Source organism: Mobula hypostoma, chromosome 10, assembly GCF_963921235.1.
Source record: "Mobula hypostoma chromosome 10, sMobHyp1.1, whole genome shotgun sequence".
In the NCBI taxonomy this organism is placed as follows: Eukaryota; Metazoa; Chordata; class Chondrichthyes; order Myliobatiformes; family Myliobatidae; genus Mobula; species Mobula hypostoma.
The window spans coordinates 11,608,980-11,624,691 of NC_086106.1; the positions used below are offsets into that span (position 1 = coordinate 11,608,980).

General features: G+C 48.6%; 1 protein-coding gene across 1 annotated transcript in view; it reads left to right on the forward strand.

Annotated features, from left to right (window-relative positions):
- Positions 1–15,527, forward strand: part of LOC134352653 (cyclin-dependent kinase-like 1) — an 82,864-nt gene extending 67,337 nt beyond the window's left edge. The window contains exons 6-9 of the mRNA XM_063059993.1: positions 1,093–1,175; positions 7,890–7,946; positions 10,632–10,775; positions 13,593–15,527. Of these exons, the coding sequence (XP_062916063.1) occupies positions 1,093–1,175; positions 7,890–7,946; positions 10,632–10,775; positions 13,593–13,694 (386 nt within the window). The 3' untranslated portion in view covers positions 13,695–15,527. The remainder of the gene's footprint in view (positions 1–1,092; positions 1,176–7,889; positions 7,947–10,631; positions 10,776–13,592) is intronic.
- The last annotated feature ends 185 nt before the right edge of the window (positions 15,528–15,712 follow it).

Here is a 15,712-nt window from a genome sequence, read left to right on the forward strand (position 1 = left end):
GTCACAGGTAGATGGGGTTGTAAAGAAAGCTTTTGGCACGTTGGTCTTCATAAATCAATTTAATGAATACAGTAGATGAGATGTTATGTTGAAGTTATATAAGACGTTGGTGAGGCCTGATTTGAATATTGTGTGCGGCTTTGGTCACCTGCTTAGAAGAAAGATGTAAACAAGGTTCAAAGGGTACGGAGAAAATTTACAAGGGTGTTGCCAGGTCTGGAGGACCTGAGTTATAAGGAAAGATTGAATAGGTTAGGACTGTATTCCTTAGAACATAGAGCATCGAGAAGAAATTTGATAGATGGATACAAAATTATAAGGGGTATGGATAGGATAAATGCAAGCAGGCCTTTTCCATTGAGGTTGGGTGGGACTATAACCAGAGGTCATGGGTTAAGGGTGAAAGGTGAGAAGTTCAAGGGAACATGAGAGGAAACATCTTCTCTCAGAGGATGAGAGTGCAGAACGAGCTGCCAACATAAGTGGTGCATGCAAGCTCAATTTCAAAGTTTAAGAGAAGCTTGGATAGGTACATGGATAGTAGAGATATGGAAAGCTATGATCCTGGTACAGATGAATGGGTGTAGGCAGTTTAAATGGTTCAGCATGGACTAGATGGGCCGAAGGACCTGTTTCTGTGCTATGACTGTAAAAAGACGTTCATTAAAAGCAAGGTTAAATAAATGGGTTTTCAGCTGGTGTTTAAAAGTGTCAATAGAGACTGCATCCCTAATAGTTCAGACATGAGGAAATCTGCAGGTGCTGGAAATTCAAGCAACACACACAAAAAATGCTGGTGAACACAGCAGACCAGGCAGCGTCCATAGGAAGAGGTACAGTCGATGTTTCGGGCCGGGACCCTTGGCCTTGACAGTTTAGGAGCCTAGTTTAAAGAAAAAGCTGAGCTGCCAATTATCTCTTGAGTCCGCAGCTTGCTGTTACTGGTTCCAGCCTTTTATGGCGCTGGTGCCAGGGCAGGAGTGCGTTCAGATCTTGCGGCAGGTGAGAGATGTCCTGGTTGCTCTGCATTGTCCTTCGGCCACGTTCTGCAGTCTGCTTCTTGTGTGTGACGACTTCTCTTTGGTCCTGCAGGAGATCTCATCCCTCGGCACCAGAAGGTTTTCAGCTCCAACCAGTTCTTCAGTGGAGTCCACATTCCGGAGCCTGACGTCCTGGTAAGAGTCTCCTTTATAAGGTGAATGACCCTCCAGTGCTCTGTTGCCATCTACTCATTGATTTGCGTTCAGTGAGCTGGGCGGCGTGGCACTGCAGCAAGTAGTGCTGCTAGCTCGAAGCTCCAGTGGCGGCGATCGGGATCAAGCCCAGATTCAGATTAAAGATTGGCTTTATCTGTCGCACGTACATCAAAACGTACAGCGAAATGTGTCGGTTTGCATCAACGACCAACACACGGATCGTGCTGGGGCCAGCCCCCAGGTGTTGCCATGCTCCTGGTGCCAACATTGCGTGTCCACAGCTCACTGTAACCCCTAACCAGCACGTCTTTGGGTACGTACGTGGGAGGAAATTGGAGCACACAGAGGCGACACACAAAGATCCAGGGAGAACTTACACACAGCGGCAGGAATTGAACCCCGATCGGTAATAGCTGGCGCTGAAAAAGCGATCGCACTAACTGCTCCACTACACCGCCACCCGTTCGTACAAATTCCCTGTGAACACATGGGGTTCCCACGGGTGCTCCAGCCTCCTCTGTACCACAAAAAGTGCTGGTGGGGAGGTTAACTCAGAGTCGGGTTTCATTATCACTGGCATATGTTGTGAAATTTGTTGTTATGGTACATCACAATAAAAAATAATAAAAACTGTAACTTACAGTAAAACTTATATCTATATGAGTGACTCCAACAAATCCCAGAAACATCTGTGATCTGGGTCGCACTTCTAGGAACAGCAGTGATACTGTTCCAAACTGGTCAACGCTCACACATATACACTCTCACTCACACACGCATCCACATGTCCATCCCCCCCTCCTCCCCCTCTCTCCCCCCTCTCCCCACCCTCCCCTCCCCTCCCTCTCCCACCCCCTTTCCCTCTTGCGCACACATATATGTGTCTAAAGGCATCCGTTAGTCTTGCGAGACCATGGATCTGCGCCTGGAAAGTCTTCACTCTCCAGGGCGCAGGCCTGAGCAAGGTTGTATGGAAGACCAGCAGCTGCCCATGCTGCAAGTCTCCCCTCTCCACAACACCAATGTTGTCCAAGGGAAGGGCATTAGGACGCATACAGCTTGGCACCAGTGTCATTGCAGAGCACTGTGTGGTTAAGTGCTTTGCTCAAGGACACAACACGCTGCCTCGGCTGGGGCTCGAACTCACGACCTTCAGATCGCTAATCCAATGCCTTAACCACTTGGCCAGGTTCATGGGTTCAATGTCCATTTAGAAATCAGGTGACAGGGGGGAAGAAGCTGATCTGAAGTGGTAATCTCCACCTGCTCCCTGATGATTGCAATCAGAAGAGGGTACGTCCTGGGTGACGGGACTCCTTAAAGATGGATGCTGCCTTTTTGAGGCATTGTATTTTTAGCCATTGCGTGGGTGGGTGTGAGGACAATCGGTGCCTTGATGAGCATCTGAGAGAGAATAGATTACAGGAAAACGTGAGGATTGATGGGATTTCTGTGAGGGCTGGCACAGATTTCATGGGAACACTCACAACACGCTGGAGGAACTCAGCAGGTCAGGCAGCATCCGTAGAAATGATCAGTCAATGTTTCGGGCCGGAACCCTTCATCAGGACTACCAAGTAACCACCTTCTTAGTTGTGACAGACTTGTGAAGCGCAAATATGTGACTCGCTGTGGACAGAAATCTCACACAGATTGTGAGGTGATGGTGACAAAATTTGTTGTTCTAAGTGATCCGGGGGTTGGGGGGGGGCGGTGAAACAGATGCTCTGTAAAACAAAAACTGACCCCAGGAGGTCAGGCAGCAACTGTGGCTAGACAAAGAGTTACTGTTACAGGTAAGAATTAGTAATGAAACAAATTGTGAAGTGCGTCTAAAAGAGAACAAAATTATGGCTGTAGGGCAGATGGAATTGGATAAATCCTGAGGTAGAAGGTTTGTCTGGGGGGGGCACATTAATGGAAGGAGAGGACATGAATAGAGCTTAAAGTTCCAGAGAAAGTCCTGGAGATGTGAGGTACCAGACTGGAGTGGCGGGATATCTGAAATTATTGACATCAGCGCTGAATCTGTAAGGCTGTAACAGGTTCAGTTGGAAGGTGAGATACGGTTCCTTGAGCTCAAAATGGGCTTCATCAGGAGAGGTAAGATGTGGGTCAGAATGCGACGGATAAAGTGATAGGAATCTGGGTCACTCTCGGAGACTTTATGACAAGCAGTCACCCAGTCTATTTTGCATTTGGTTTCCCCAGAGCAGAAACGACCACATCCTGTGCAACAAATACAGTGCACTAAATTGGGAGCAGTGCAAATTACTCACTACTTCAACAGGAGGGAATGCCTAGGGGCCTTGGGCCAGGAGAAGGGAGCAGGCAAGGGAGCCGACATTCCATTTTCTGACCGGAAAGGTGCCGTGAAAAAGGGAATCCTGCGTCCGGAGAGCAGTGTTGATGAAAACTTGGCAGGGGGGGTGGGTAGTGAAGACAAGGGGAGCCCTACCCTTCTCCCAGCTCAGTGCAGAAGTCAGGAGATAGGACAAGCAGAGTGGAGAGCCTCACTACCTATCCTGAGGGGGAGGGCAACCGTGGCTGAGGAGAAAGGAGAACTGTTGGCGGAAGTAACCCCCGCAAAATGCTGGAGGGACCCAGCAGGTCAGGCAGCATCTGTGGAGAGGAATGATGTTCCGGGCCTTCATCGGGACCGGAAAGGAAGGGGGAAGCAGGTGGGAGTGGAAGGAGTACAAGGTGGAAGGTAATAGGTGAGACCGGGTGAGGGGGGAAAGTAGATGGGGGGAGGAGGCGGATGAGGTTGAAGTAAGAAGCTGGGAGGTGGTTGGTGGAAAAGGTAAAGGGATGAAGGAAAAGGAATCAGCTAGGAGGAGAGATCATGGAAGAAAGGAAAGGAGGAGGGAACTGGTGAGAGGTAATATGCAGGTGAGGAGAAGAGAAATGGGAAAGAGGGGAGCCAGAATGGGGAATAGGAAAGGAGCGAAGGGGGAGTGGAGAGTAATTACCAGAAGGATTGCCAGGATCCTGAAGAAATATCGGATTAATACCATTCACAAACCTGGCAGGAAGCTCAAATCACAGCTTATAAGGGTCAAAGATGACCGGGGACTCAGGACGGCTAGCACTTACAGGATTCCCTGCGAATGCGGAGCAGCGTATATCAGCCAGACGGGACACATGGTGGAAACCCACATCAAGGAGCCTAACCCGGAGAAGTCGGCCGTAGCAGAACATTGCATTCGCGATGGCCGTAAGATTGACTTTGACGGCACAGAACCTCTGTGCCACGCCAATGGCTTCTGGAACCGTCTGGTGAAAGATCCCATTGAGATAAAACTAGAGAAAAGGTATTTCAACACAGACGATGGTCTTGGTCTAAGTAAGAACTGGAATACAATTGTAAACAAGATGGGACAGCAGAAACCTGATTGGTTGAGGACTAGCCAGGCAGGAGGGATGGACAACGGGGGTATATATACTACTGGCTAGACGTGCCTAGGCATCATCCCTGAAGAAAATGGCAGAGTTTGCCATAGAAACATTGGTTAAAATCAATACCTGTACACAGCTGGAAACCGAGAAGAGTTTATTCGTCATCTACACGGGGAAAGCACTAGGTTCTTTTTTTAATTATCAGAAGTTGGGGAGTTGATATGAAGTGCTTCTCCTCCAACCTAAGAGTCTCCTCATTGTGGCAATAGAGGAGGCCATGGACCGACAGCTCGGAATGGGAATGGGGAGTGGGATTAAAATGGTCGGCCACCGGGAAATTATCCCCGTTGTGGGCGGAGCAAAGGTGTAGAAGCTGGTGTGCGAAGATGTAGAAGAGAAACGGGGAGAATGAAATGGAGCCACAGAAACAAGTTTGTTCTAGTTGCTGTGTACGAGTGTAGGCTCGCAGTAGACTCTGCTCGCTAACCCACCCTCTGAAACGGAGCTGGGGAAGTCAGAGATACAGCAGATAAAAGTTAGCAGCAAGGGTGGTAATGAGGTGAACTGAGAGATCAGTTTCGACCAAATTGCTCAGCAGAACTCGCTAACTGGAAAATAGTAACTCCAGTTACTAGAAATTTGAAGTAAATGAAATTCACGCAATTGCCGCCAATATTCAGCAGATCAGGCAGCATCTACAAGGAACTTAACAGTTAATACTGGACAACAAATTTTCTCGAAAGTGTTGCTTCCTCAGAAATTTTTTTGTTTATGATAGACTGCTTGAAGCTGAACACAAATATAATTTCAGACAACTTGTATCACGTAGGAATTTGGAGAAACAAGAAATTAACTTTTATTGAATATAATGGGTTTAATTGCATAATACTGCTGATGCTTTGCAATAGTTCAACTAAGCTAAAACTGTTTTGTTGACGATTTTCATTTGTACTCAGTGTCTGAGGCTTCTCGCTTAAGTGTCCAACAATAATCAGCCAGCGTTGATGGATTCCAGTTGCCCTGATACTGTTTCTCCATGACTGCGATGTCCTGGTGAAACCTTTCACCGTGCTCGTCACTGACAGTGCCAAGATTTGCAGGGAAGAGGTCGAAATGGGAATGCAGAAAATGAATCTTTAGTGACATGTTGCACTTTATGATTTTGTATGCTTGAAGCATGCTGTCAACCAGCTGCACGTAGTTTGGTGCTCTGTAATTGCCAAGAAAAGTTTCAGCAGCATCCTAGAATGCCTTCCGTGCGATTTCTTTTTTCTCCAGTCCCACTAGAAGTTCTTTAAATTGCCTGTCATTAATGACCTGTTTGATTTGTGGACCAACAAAAATGCCTTCCTTAATCTTAGCATTTGATATTCTGACTTGTATTATGAATTGAAATAACAAATATAGGCAATTTTTTGGAAAAATTATCTGCAATAGGGGAATTTCATGGTGATTTTCATGATCAGCAGCCCAGAATCCATTAACGTGAACACGGTGAACCTCCCACGTAGCCTCTCCAAAACCTCCACATCCTTCCCGTAATGCGGCGAGCAGAACTACATACAGCACTTTAAAAGCAACCAAAGCAAAGTTTTCTACTGCTGCAGCACAACTTCCTGACTCTCCTCCTCAGCGCCCTGTCCAATAAAGGCAAGCGCGCCAAACACCTCCTTTTCCACTCTTTTATCTACTCGTGTTACCGCTTTCACGAAGCAGTGGACTTGAGCCCCGAGGTTTCTCTTGAGCAATAATAAGGGGAGGGAAATGGGGAGACAGGAGCCAGGAGGAGATTGGTGGATGGCGGGCAGATGGAGGAGGGCAGTGGGAGGGTGCAGTTGGTAGATTGAGCCAGGCAAAAAAAACGGAGATACAGGTGCAGTAGGGACTGGAAGGATGTGGAGATTATATTAGATTATGAGGACACACAGTCCTCTTTTATTGTCATTTAGTAATGCATGCATTAAGAAATGATACAATGTTTCTCCAGAATGATATCACAGAAACACATGACAAACCGACTGAAAAACTGACAAAAACCACATAATTATAACATATGGTTACAACAGTGCAAAGCAATTCCGTAATTTGATAAAGAACAGACCATGGCACGGTAAAAAGTCTCAGTCTCTCGAAAGTCCCATCATCTCACGCAGACGGTGAACCTCCAGCACCGCAAACTTGCCGATGCAGCATCCTGGAAGCATCCAACGACAGTCCGAATCCGAGTCCGTCCGAAAACTCCGAGCCTCCGACCAGCTCTCCGACACCGAGCACCGAGCACCATCTCTGCCGAGCGCTTCGACCCCGGCCCCGGCAACAGGCGATAGGCAAAGCCGAGGATCTGGGGCCTTCCCCTCCGGAGATTCTCGATCGCACAGTAGCAGCGGCAGCGAAGCGGGCATTTCAGAAGTTACTCCAGATGTTCCTCTGAGCTTCTCACGGCTGTCTCCATCAAACCAGGATTGTGCACGGCCCTAGTTACACATACGATATCATTTGGAACGGCCGCGCGCGCTGCGTCATGCCGCCATCTTCTCCTCCCTCCTCAGGGAAGGATCAGTACTGGAATCTGATAGTAGAAACCATGAGGGGAGGGGAGAAAGGCAAATGGAACCAGGACCAGAGAGGAGGAATCATTGGGCTGAGAGCCTGTGAGTAAAATGTGTGTCCAGGGTGAATGGAATTAAGAGGGGGAGAAAGGGGTGGTAGGGATTGGAAGGGGAGAAACGAGGAAAAGTCAATAAACAACAGAATGCTAAATTGAACAGAGCTGAACTAAACTGAACGTTCTGAGACTGTTTCAAGGACTCTGCTGTGCGATGTTTAATATTTTGTGTGTTAAGCACTCTATTTTTGCTGTTTGCGCAATTTGTTTTTTTTTGCGCGTTGGAGCTGGTTTGATGTTTTTCTTTGAACGGGTTCCATGGCGTTTCTTTGTTTGGTGGCCGTCTGTGGGGAAGATGAATACCAGGGTTGAACACCGCATGCATATTTTGATAATAAATGTACTTTGAATCTTCGAAGTAGGAGGATCGGGGATGGGGAGGGGTGGGGGAGAAGGGTGATCTTGGCGGGGGGAAGGAAGGGTGGGGAGTAGAGCGAGAAGGTGGAGGGAAAGAGAAAAAGAAGGGGAGGGAGAGAGTGAAACAGACATAGAGAGAGAGAAAAAGAAAGCCACTGTTCATGCAGTTGGGTTGTGGAGCACCCATGCAGAAGCTGAGATGTTGTTCCTCTGGTCAGCGTTGGACCTCACAATATTGGTAACTTTGCCACCGCTTTTGTTTCCCGTGACAGGAGCCTCTCGAAACGAAGTTCCCGCACATCTCTGCTCAGGCCCTCCACTTCATGAAGGTGAGTGTGAACCCCTTGGTACTAACCTCCCTGAGGGACATCACCCAGGGCACGGTGCAGGTAACGCCAGGCTGCCCGACCACAAGCAGCTCCGTGGGACTGATCATCCAGAAACATGAGAACATCAGAAATAGGAGCAGGAGTCGGCCATCCGGCCTGCCGAGCCTGCTCCGCCATTCAATAAGACCATGGCTGATCTGGCCATGGACTCATCTTCACCTACCTGCCTTTTCCCCACAGCCCTGAATTCCCCTACTGTGCAAAAATCTATCCAACCTTGTTTTAAGTATATTTACTGAGGTGTCTTAAATATATTTACTCATTAGGCAGAGAATTTCACAGCTTCACCACCCTCTAGGAAAAGCAGTTCCTCCTCATCTCCATCCTAAATCTACTCCCCGAAATTTTGAGGCTATGTCCCCTAGTTCTAGTCTCACCTACCAGTGGAAACAACTTTCCTGCCTCTATCTTATCTATCCCTTTCACAATTTTGTATGTTTCTATAAGATCTTCAGAAACCAAAGCAGAAGCAGACCTCTTTCACCTGCTCCTTAAGACCATCACCCCCTACTGGGGCCTAGGTCGCCAGCAGTAGCTCACCAGAGCCCTTTGTCCTGGGCCAGACTTTCACCTTGTCTCCAGGTCCAGCCCATCCCCTTGGTGGATCCTTCCTCTCCCAGGGATGAGGTCTTTGGAACTTCTGTAGCACCGGGATCTTTACGTGATGCCCAACCCTCCTCCTTCCACAGTCGGGCTTGGGGCCAAACCTGGCAGAGTTAAATATCTGGTGAAGATGTTCCTCTCGTGCTTTGGAGGGGAAGTTCCAGGATTTCATAAAACTAAAGCTATGATCGTATTCTTGCATCTGAGTGATTTTTGTAATGATTTTTGCCAGCTTTAATTTCTAGTTCAAGTTCATGTTTCTTGACACTCAGCCATACACATGGTATTCAGCTAAACCAAACAATGTTGCTCTGGGAATAAGGTGCAAAACACAGTATCTGTATCACATCTTACTGCCCATTACGCCGCTGGTGTTTAGAGCAGCAGTGAAGGTCCTCCATCTCTGGTGGTAGTCATGGCTCCCTTCATCATGTCAGTAGCTTCCTCTCGGTTTTCACTACTGTCAGTCACGCGAGTCCCGGATGGAGACTCAGGAATACCGTTACACTCAGAAGCAAAAGACTTCTTTATTGCTGTTTCTGTAACAATTTTGTTAGCTCTAAGCTGAACCCCTGAACCTGGAGGACTGGTGGACCACTCTTAGTCTGTCCTCTACCCTTTGACCTGTTTGGCATGGGTGACCCTACCAAGAGTCAAAGCATAAAGCCCTGACTCCAGCCAACGTAGCTCTCCAGATCATTGAGGCGCGCGAGTCTCCAAACCCTGCGATAAGGTTGTAGTCCTCTTGGAGGTGCTTCCAAACTCCAATATATCACATACAACACATAAAATAGTATTAACAGATCATAAAAAATATATTCTGTAGATGTACAAGTTGATATTGTTACGAGGATCTGCCCTTTAGTAATAATGATCAGGGAGGCACAGAGGGAATCTGTAATTACCAAGAATCTTTATTGTCTCAATGGAGGAACATGTGAATTTACACAAGTCGGTACTTCTGTGCACACCTACTAAGTTTTCCTGACCCTCCATGAACAGTCAAAGAATAGAAAAAAGTAAAAAATAAGTCTCTGCTGGCCATGTATTTCTCATGGTCCAGTTCCAAATCTCCACGTATCTTGTGGGGCACTGTACATCAACAATGCCAGATCTCGATGGTCAGTCATCGCTGCCAGCACACACAAAGCATCTGCTTTTACCTTTTTCCTTACCTATTCAAATGATGCATTTCAGTGTTATTGGCTAGGGGTCATCTGACTGACCTTTAACACCTTATTGGCTCTGGTCCAAGCCAGCATCCATTTATTGCCCTACTTTCCACAAGTAATTTATGGCTCTTTATTCTCTTCAGTATGCAGCTCAAATCACCCAGAGCAGGCACAGACCCCACCATTCACAAACCTGCATGTTATATTATATAAAGGAACTCCTCACAAATAACTTCTTATTTGGAAATTACCTCTAGTCCGGCAGATTACCTGGAGCATCACTGGGTATCTAATTTAAAACCCTGATCAAGTAACTTAATTTCACAAAATGGAGGATGCAGAGCAGCTTCACAAAATGACTGCCTCCATTCCTTCAACCTCATGGCAAGAACAAAGACAATTGCTCTGTCTGCTTTCACTATCCTTGATTCATTCGAACTCACTGACTTATAGACTGTAGTTCTTTCTGGCCAACAGCGTAAAGGACATATCTGTTAATATATGACAGATTACTGCAAATGGATCTATCATAGATAATGTGTACCGGCTGGTATCAGGCTGTTTCGGAAGTCTCATAGCCTGGGGGGGAGAAGCTGTTACCCAGCCAAACAGTCTGTGTTCTTACACTGCGTCACCTTCTGCCTGGCTGTAGGAGATCAAAGAGGTTGTGGGGTAGACGCTTGACGATGTTGAGGGCCTTGATAGGTGCAGCCTATAGTAACAGAGTGGGGTTGGGATGCTTCAGTCACGGCTGTTTCACACGTCCTACGTTCCTGGGGCTCACTGTGACGCGGTTGAGGAGTTGCTCAGATCCCAGTGTGAATGTCTGCCACTCTGTTGACTGCCCCAGGGGTGCCTGATGATGAACCCAGCAGAGAGGCTGACCTGCGATCAGCTCCTGCAGCACCCACACTTCGACAGTTACCGGGAGGAGCTGGAGAGCAGCAGGGAGGCGGAGAGGTTCAGGAGGGTGCCACGCCGACGCCCTCAGGGGGTAAGTCCGTAGCCGCTTCCGCCAACGCGTCACTGACTGGTCACCTGTCAGTGTGAAAACCGCTGAACAAGTGCTCTTGGCCGAAACGCCGACTGCTTACTCCCTTCCAAAGATGCCGGCTGACCTGCTGAGGTCCCCCAGCGATTCTGTGCGCGTTTCTGAGAAAGGCTGTGCTGCCACTCGAGAGGGTCCACAGGAGGTCCACGAGGGGGATCCCAGCAACAAAAGGGTTAACGTATGAGACGCGTTTGACGGCTTCGGGCCCATACTCGCTGGAGTTTAGAAGAATGAGAGGGGGACCTCATAGAAACCCATCAAATATTGAACAGGCTAGATAGAGTGGACATGGAGAGGATGCTTCCTATAGTGAAGGAGTCTAGGACTAGAGGACCTCAGGATTCATAGTCATAGTCATACTTTATTGATCCCGGGGGAAATTGGTTTTCGTTACAGTTGCACCATAAATAGTTAAGTAGTAATGAAGCCATAAATAGTTAAATAGTAATATGTAAATTATGCCAGGAAATGTCCAGGACCAGTCTATTGGCTCAGGGTGTCTGACCCTCCAAGGGAGGAGTTGTAAAGTTCGATGGCCACAGGCAGGAATGACTTCCTATGACGCTCTGTGTTGCATCTCGGTGGAATGAGTCTCTGGCTGAATGTACTCCTGTGCCCACCCAGTACATTATGTAGTGGATGGGAGACATTGTCCAAGATGGCATGCAACTTGGACAGCATCCTCTTTTCAGACACCACCATCAGAGAGGATGTCCCTTTAGAACAGAGATGAGGAGGGACTTCTTTAGCCAGAGGGTGGTGAGTCTGTGGAATTCGTTGCCATGGAAGACTATGGAGGTCAGGTCATCCAGCATATTTAAAGCAGGGATTGATAGTTTCTTGACTAGTCAGGGTGTCAAAGGTTACAGGGAGAAAGCAGAAGAGTAGGGTTGAGAGGGGACATAAATCACCCATGATGGTCCTATGTCTGCTCCTGTGTCTTCTGGACTGCCTGTGCCGTGTGGTCAAATCCTGGATGATGTCACGGCCAGTGTGAGGAACGAGTCACACATCAACGAGGCATCCTGTGCACCACCCATTCGAAACATTGGTATGAACTTGCTGAGCAACACACACACACACACACACACACACACACACACACACACACACACACACACACACACACACACACACACACACACACACACACACACACACACACACAAAACGCTGGAGGAACTCAGCAGGCCAGGCAGCATCCATGGAAAAAAAGTACAGTCGACTGGGCCAAAACTCTTCGGCAGGTCTGGTGAAAAAAAGCTGAGGAGTAGATCTGAAAGGTGGGGGGAGGGGAGAGAGAAGCGCCAGGTGATAGGTGAAACTTGGAGGTAGGGGTGAAGTGAAAGAGCTAGGGAGTTTAAAAACACAAACATGAGGAAATCTGCAGATGCTGGAAATTCAAGCAACACACATAAAAGTGGCTGGTGAACGCAGCAGGTCAGGCAGCATCTCTAGGAAGAGGTACAGTCAATGTTTCAGGCCAAGACCCTTCGTCAGGACTAACTGAAGGAAGAGCTAGTAAGAGATTTGAAAGTTGGAGGGGGAGGGGAAGATCCAAAATGATAGGAGAAGACAGGAGGGGGAGGGATGGAGCCAAGAGCTGGACAGGTGATTGGCAAAAGGGATATGAGAGGATCATGGAACAGGAGGCCTAGGGAGAAAGACAAGGGGGAGGGGGGGAAGCCCAGAGGTTGGGCAAGGGGTACAGTGAGAGGGACAGAGGGAGAAAAAGGAGAGAGAAAAGAAAGTCTCAACTTCTCAAACTTCTGCCCGACCTCCCCCTCATACCCCATCCGTTATTTATTTAAATACACATATTCTTTTTCTCTCTCTCCTTTTTCCCCCTCTGTCCCTCTCACTATACCCCTTGCCCATCCTTTGGGTTTTCCCCCCCTCCCCCTTTTCCTTCTCCCTGGGCCTCCTGTCCCATAATCCTCTCTTATCCCTTTTGCCAATCACCTGTCCAGCTCTTGGCTCCATCCCTCCCCCTCCTGTCTTCTCCTATCATTTCAGATCTCCCCCTCCCCCTCCCACTTTCAAATCTCTTACTCACTCTTCCTTCAGTTAGTCCTGACGAAGGGTCTCGGCCCGAAACATCGACTGTACCTCTTCCTAGAGATGCTGCCTGACCTGCTGCGTTCACCAGCAACTTTGATGTGTGGAGCTAGGGAGTTGATTGGTGAAAGAGACAGAAGGCAATGGAAGAAAGAAGAAAGGTCGGGGGGAGAGGAGCACCAGAGGGAGGCGATGGGCGGGCAAGGAGATGACATGAGAGAGGGGCAAGGGGATGGGAAATGGTGAAGGTGGGGAGGTGGCATTACTAGAAGTTTGAGAAATCGATGGATACTGCCTGGCCTACTGAGTTCCTCCAGCATTTTGTGTGTGTGTTGCTGGGATTTCCAGCATCTGCAGACTTTCTCTTGCAAATGAACTTGCTAGGTTTGCGGTCTCAGCCCAACGAGCCAGCAAGAGGGTTAACGTCAGGCAAGCGTTTCGTTCTTTTGTGTGTGTGTGTGTGTGTGTGTGTGTCTGTCTGTCTGTCCGTCCGTCCATGGGTGTGATCAGGTGTGTGCATTCATGTGTCTGTGCGCTGTCTTGTGTGCGTGGTGCTTCCATGTTACAAATTTCACGACATATGCCAGTGATACTAAAACTGATTCTGATTCTGTATGTGTGTGTGTGTTATGTATGTTGCTGCAATGGCACCGGACCCTAACGGGGATCCCACTGTAACGCCTTTCCCTTTCCCTCCCCCAGATGCAGTACCTGCCCCAGTTAACGAACAGCAACACCTCGCCCGCTCTGGAGAACAAGAAGAGCCAGCGCCACAAGCAGGACCACCACCTGCCCAACATCTGACTATATGGCAGCAAGAGTCACTGGGCCCAGCCGAGCAGCTGCTTGTACAACCGCCCCTTCCCCACCAAGTGGAAATCCTGACCCCAAAGCCCAGAGAGCTGGTCGTTCAGTTTGGGTCACGTGGGTGGGGAGGGGTGGCTGAGGGGGTGTGGGGTGGCTGGGATCAGGAACGCAGGATGTTCTGGTAGGAACAATATCTAACTTGCTCTGAGATGGTCCTCATCGTTGGATTGGAGCACTCATCCACTTGCAGATAGCAATAAGTCATTTCATGGGACCATAGTGGATGTTCTAGCCCATCCAACCCTCTGAGGGCCAAGAAACCGTGTGTATGAAGCTACTGGGACAGTACAGGCATGTTGCTCCCATATTTGCAGCACCTTTTAAGTCTGGAAGTTCTTTTCTGTAGGCCGGTAGATCATGTGTGACCGTTCTAATCAGAAGACATGTAATCTCCAGAAGATGATGAAGGGAAAACTTCAGAAACATTGGGCTAATGGGTGGCCAGAGCTCACATATCCCAGTGGGTGAATGGAAATAGTTAGAAATTGATTCCTGGGCAAGGTTGGGAGAAGCACAACTAAAACATGGGCGGCACGGTAGTGTCGTGGTGAGCACAACTCTTTACCGGCGACCCAGGGTTCAATTCCCGCTGCTGCCTGTAAGGAGTTTGTACGTTCTCCCTGTGACCGTGTGGGTTTCCTCCAGGTGCTCCCTTTCCTCCCCCAGTCCAAAGGCATCCATGGATCTGTGCCTGGAAAGTCTTCACTCTTCAGGGCGCAGGCCTGGGCAAGGTTGTATGGAAGACCGGCAGTTGCCCATGCTGCAAGTCTCCCCTCTCCACGACACCAATGTTGTCCAAGGGAAGGGCATTAGGACTCATACAGCTTGGCACCAGTGTCGTCGCAGAGCAATGTGTGATTAAGTGCCTTGCTCAAGGACACAACATGTTGCCTCGGCTGGGGCTCGAACTCACAACCTTCAGGTTGCTAGTCCAATGCCTCAACCACTTGGCCACGTGCCTACCACAGTCCAAAGACCTACTGGTTAATTGGTCATTGTAAATTGTCCCGTGATTAGGCTAGGATTAAATTGGGGGTTGCTGGGCGGCGTGGTTTGAAGAGCCGGAAGGGCTGTATCTCAGTCAAATCAATCAATAAATAAATTTTCTGACTGCTTTACTGGTGTAAGGTAAGAAGCGTGGGGTGTGACCATAAGACTAAGGAGCTGAATTAGGCCTTTCAGCCCGTCGAGTCTGCTCCCCCATTCCACCGCGCCTGATTCCTCACCTCCCCCCAACACCATTCTCCCACCTTCTCCCCGCAACCTTTCGACATCCGATAGCCCCGTCCTGTCAGTGACGAATCCTGGTGTGTGGGCCCCGAGTAGCCACCACCCACAGCGCCCACCCCACTCACCCTTCTCCCCCCACCGTAAGAGCTAGCTAGATGATGTGTCTTCAACGCCCCCTGAGTCAGGCTGAGCAAAACGATTCCAGCCTTCATTTTAAACGTGAAATAAACTTGTTCATCTCAGCGGACGGTTGTAAGCCTCGTGGACAGGGATCCCCCACTGGAATTCAGGGCTTTTTTTTTACGTGCGCTAGTTCTGCTTTTACTAAGTCATTGTTTGGGGATCTGCGCATCTCTGGACAGGCAGGCAGTTGTTGACCTCCAGCTCTGTGGCTCAATAGCTGCTTTATTCTTTATTCTTTGGAACATAGAAAATTGAGGGGACATTTGATAGAGGTATACAAAATTATGAGGGGTACAGATAGGGTAAATGCAAGCAGATTTTAGCAAATGAGATTGGGTGGGACTACGACCAGAGGTCATGGGTTAAGGGTGAAAGGTGAAAATTTTAAGGGGAACATGAGGGGAAACTTCTTCACTCAGAGGGTCGTGAGAGTGTGGAACGAGCTGCCAGCGCAAGTGGGGCATGTGAGCTCGATTTCAACGTTTAAGAGAAGTTTGGTTAGGTACATGAATAGTAGGGATATGGAGAGCTGTGGTCCTAGT